We start from the raw sequence: 4,189 nt of genomic DNA on the forward strand, positions 1-4,189 counted from the left end.
AAAAAAAAAAAAAATGACTCATCCATTCTCCCAAAGCTATGCTGTACAGACAGTTCTAGGCCTGGAGGTGGGCTTTGCTGAACAACTGGTCGACTGACATGGTGTGGAATACATTCAATGGGGAAGTCCACGGATTGACTTTACCTTCAATTGGCACCACAGATGGTTCTTTAATTGAGGGAGAAATGGCTCGTTTTTCTGCCACTGCAGCCTCAGCCAGTCGCCCCAGGGCACTCAGAGGGGGTGTGGAAGAGAGTTTGGGGCGTTTGGTGAGGCCGGTGAGGGCCGAGGCACCAGACAAAGCAGCCGCGGCATCGCGCTTGCGCTCCGACGGCAGGCCGGAAGGGGCTGGCTTCAGCAGGGTAGATGCTGTTTTGGATTCATTGGCTTGACCCTTTGAGCCCAGAGCAATGAAGTCTCCTGGTGGAGGGTGCCCTGCAGAGAAGGGAGATAGAAAAACTTGCACATTTACAAAGCCCAAGGTGGAAAAAGACTGACTCCAAACTCCTGTTATCTCAGAGAGGATTAAACAAGGGTCAGAGGAAGCAAAGAGCAAGCCTGATGTTACTCAGCAAGTCAGTAGCAGAGCTGGGACTGGTTTGATGCTACCAGTGATGGCTGATGGTTATATAGTGCTTACTACAAACCAGGCCGTCTCCAGCTCATAAGTATTAGTTTGCTTAATCTTCAACAAGTTTCTGAAATAGTACCACTACAGGTAAGGTAATCAGACACAGAGAGATTAAGTAACGTGGCCAGTGTCACACAACTGGCGAGTGACAAAGCCAGGATTTGAGTCTAGGCAGTCTGGCTCCAGAGTCTGTGCTTTTAACCACTACACTGTGCTGTTTCCTGACACAGGAGATCTTTCCACTACTGTCTGCTGCCTCGGATGCTCACTCTGAAGCGAGATAACCGTGTCCTGGAGGAAGTCGCAACTGTCCCAACACTCCCAGGACTCACAGAGCCCCTTACAGCCGAGGACTGTTTGTTTTTCTAGACCCAATTCCTGGAAAGAGCCTTTGCTGCTGAACAACTAAGCACCAACTCAGACTCCACAGCAGCTGAGGACCTCCAAAGGACCCCCGGCTGCACAGAACGGGGAGAAACCATGCACCTGAGGGTTTGGCCGCAGCGCTGGGCCTCCGCACGGTGGTGGGCTTGGCCCGGTTCATCCTGCCCACTTCCCCTCGCGGCTCCTAGCTGCTGGTGTGTCACCTGCGAAGACCGGCACGAAATCACTCATTCATTCGCTTGCTCATTCGTTCGCTTCCCTACCATTCGGGGCGGGGCCTGGGACCCAGGAGCCAGAGGCCCCGGGCCCGCCGGGGGGAGCGCTTCTGCAGTGGGCTGCACGAGCCCCCGTCTCAGAACCGCCCGGGGAGGGACTCGGCCAGGCCGCACCACGCGGCGCGGATGCGGGGCCCGGGCTGGAGCAGGTGGCCGAGCGGGAGAACCCGGAGGACCAGGCGCTTGCCAGCAGAGAAGAAGCGCCGAAGGATGCGGACCATTCACTTGCAGCCCATAGCATCAGCGGCCCGCCGCCGCCCCGCTATCCCGGAACGGGAAACAGACCTTGCAGCACTTGAAGCTCCGACTTCCGGAACAACCGGAAGCAAAATAGCGCGACGGGAGGAGGGTGGGAGGGAGAAGCGAGAGGAGCCCGCGGCGCCTTGCGCAGTGTCTGCAGCGCCCTCTGGCTCTGGGAGGCTGGCTGAGCACCGCCCGCGGTCTCCGTTTCAGTCCGTGTCAGTTTACAACAGCCTGGGAGGCGGGCGCTTGTCCTCTTTTCGCAGATGAGGCTGACGTTATTTAAATGACACGCTCAAGGACACACAGCTAGGAAGGGTGGCATCAAGATTCAGAGTCCTACTCTTCCATTGATCTGTCAAAGGGCAGGCTCTTGCAAGTCCCTCTTGGGGTCGGGGGTGGCCCGGGGTCTGCAGGAACTGGGGAGCGAGCACAGCCTGGGGCAGAGACTGAGCTGCTCTGACACCAGCCCGCCCTCTTCGCATGATCACTAGGGACGGGAGCTGAGAAGGCATTGCATCTGAACCTCAGTATCCTCACCTGCTCCACGGATCTACTGTTAATCGAGTTCTTGATACGGGTCAAGTGCTTCCAATGGCAAAGGACATAACCACGCTCACAGAGACCCTCACTCCCTCCTCCTTTCGGGGGGCTTCCCATCATCGCCTTTCAACAATCCTGGGGTCTGTGGCTGTAGCCCTGCCAGGATCGAGAAGCCAGGAGTGACAGCTTGGCCCACCCAGCTCTGCCATCCTCAGGCTGGGTGACCTCAGGGAATTGTGATGGTTCCCTGTAAAATGGACGGCACTAACCTTGAAGGGAAACCGAGGGCATAAGAAAGGAAACCATCACAGCTGCTGTTAGAAGGCATCTGTCGGAGAGCAACACAGCCAGACATTGGGTGACCTGGTGGGAACAGATTTTATTCAGTCACTATTGACAGTAGGGAAAGAGCTGAGCTCCATTCTGATTTGTGCAGAGGCAACTGGGTGTCTTAAAGGGAGAATAAGGGAGTAGGGAGGGGAAAGGGGAAATAGTCAGGGAAATGAAAAATGATAAAAAGTGCGTAAGAAAGTTGGTTAGTGTACACGTGATAAAGCTTTGTCCATTTACTGTTGCTATAACGGACTACCACACACTGGGTAGTTTATAAGGAAATGAAGTTTATTTAGTTCATGCTTCTGGAGGCTGGGAAGTCCAAGGGCATGGCACTGGCATCTGGTGAGGGCCTCCCTGCTGTGTCATGACATGGCAGAGGGCAAGAGCATGTGCATCAGCTTTGGCTCTTCCTCTTCTTATAAATCCACCAGTCTCATCATGGGGGCCCCACCCTGATGACCTTATCTAACCCCCATTACCTCTCTACATTCAGCATATGAATTTGGAGATTAAATTTCCAACACATGAGTTTTGGGGGACAGATTCAGACCATAGCAACTACCTATGTTTGCTAGCTAGAAGTCACAGATGTTAGGGTCCTACCCTCCTACAGAGCTTGGGAGACAGAGTCCCTGTCCTTCCTGATGATGACATTTCAAGGGAATGGCTCTCAGGTCCTTGAGGAAGACATTTCTGAGTTGTAGGAGACACATGTATATCTCAAGGGGAGAGAGGAAGGATTCACAATGGTAAACTTGGGGGATGGGGGTGGGTGGTCAGGGGCCTATCCCCAGGTGACTACAACAGTCAGTTCTTTTGACAGCCCTGAGCTTTTACAAACAGGAACTCAAAGGGGCTGAGTCGTCTCCTGGATGTGGCCTTGGGCTGCAGGAAGCCGTGCTGAGGTTTGATCAAGTCTCTCAGTGCACAGGTTTGAGTGGAAGGTTTGTGCCGAGAGCTCCTGCAGTCCTCAGGGCCCCTGCCAGCCCCGCCTCCCATGCTGAAGTAGTACTGTGCCCTGTGGCTCTGGTTTACCTCCACTGCCTGCTGACAATGAAACAACACCCCTGGGTGTTGGGGTTCTGAGCAAAGGGCCTAAAAGTTCCCCCTGGAACCTCAACACAAAGAGGCTAAGGTTGGGCACCTTGAGATGAGGGCAGGAAATGTCCCAGAAGCATCCAGGGAACCAGCCAGGGGACTGGAGGTTGCAGGTGGTGACTTGCTGGCTGAGGTGGCTGAGCAGGGCTTCTCACCTGGCGGTTGCTCTGCAAACAGCCTCTGGTAAGATAGAAAGGGTCGCAGGCACACAGGAACGGCCTCCCTCTGAGACCATGGCTGCCCCCTTGGCATGGCAGGTGGGGGGAATTCTTCCCACCTCCAGGAAGGCTTCCAAAGCCTGGAGAGAGATGGCAGTGGGGCCACCTGTCCTGCCTCTGGGGATGCTGGGGGAAGCATAGGAATTCATGTTAGAAAATCCATGTGAAATGCCTGGTGCCCCGTGGCCCCTCCACAGATAGTGGTTGCTCTTACTGCTGTGGGTGTTGCCATAACTCAGCACTATGGAGCCCTAGGAAGCAGGCAGGAGGTACTCAGAGGTTGTCAGCCCAGCACCCACTCTTAACAGGGGAAGGAACTAAGGATGGGGGGCAGGGGCCTGCCCAAGGCACAGAGCAAGGAGGTAGCAGTCCTAGGACAGGCGTCTCCCCCACCAGCAGACCAAGGCTCAGATGAGATCACTCCTGAGCTTGTGAGCCGATGGGATGGGAGGAAGGAGGGAGGG

The 4,189-nt window shown here is 55.1% G+C and overlaps 1 protein-coding gene across 1 annotated transcript in view; it reads right to left on the reverse strand.

Moving 5' to 3' along the window:
• Positions 1-1,297, reverse strand: part of INTS1 (integrator complex subunit 1) — a 37,808-nt gene extending 36,511 nt beyond the window's left edge. Inside the window, exons 1-2 of the mRNA XM_008574245.1 lie at positions 1,118-1,297; positions 145-435 (exon numbers count right to left, since the gene is read on the reverse strand). Of these exons, the coding sequence (XP_008572467.1) occupies positions 145-435; positions 1,118-1,175 (349 nt within the window). The 5' untranslated portion in view covers positions 1,176-1,297. The remainder of the gene's footprint in view (positions 1-144; positions 436-1,117) is intronic.
• Positions 1,298-4,189: the final 2,892 nt, after the last annotated feature.

This window comes from Galeopterus variegatus, unplaced genomic scaffold (genome assembly GCF_000696425.1).
Source record: "Galeopterus variegatus unplaced genomic scaffold, G_variegatus-3.0.2 Scaffold1018, whole genome shotgun sequence".
NCBI classification, from domain to species: Eukaryota; Metazoa; Chordata; class Mammalia; order Dermoptera; family Cynocephalidae; genus Galeopterus; species Galeopterus variegatus.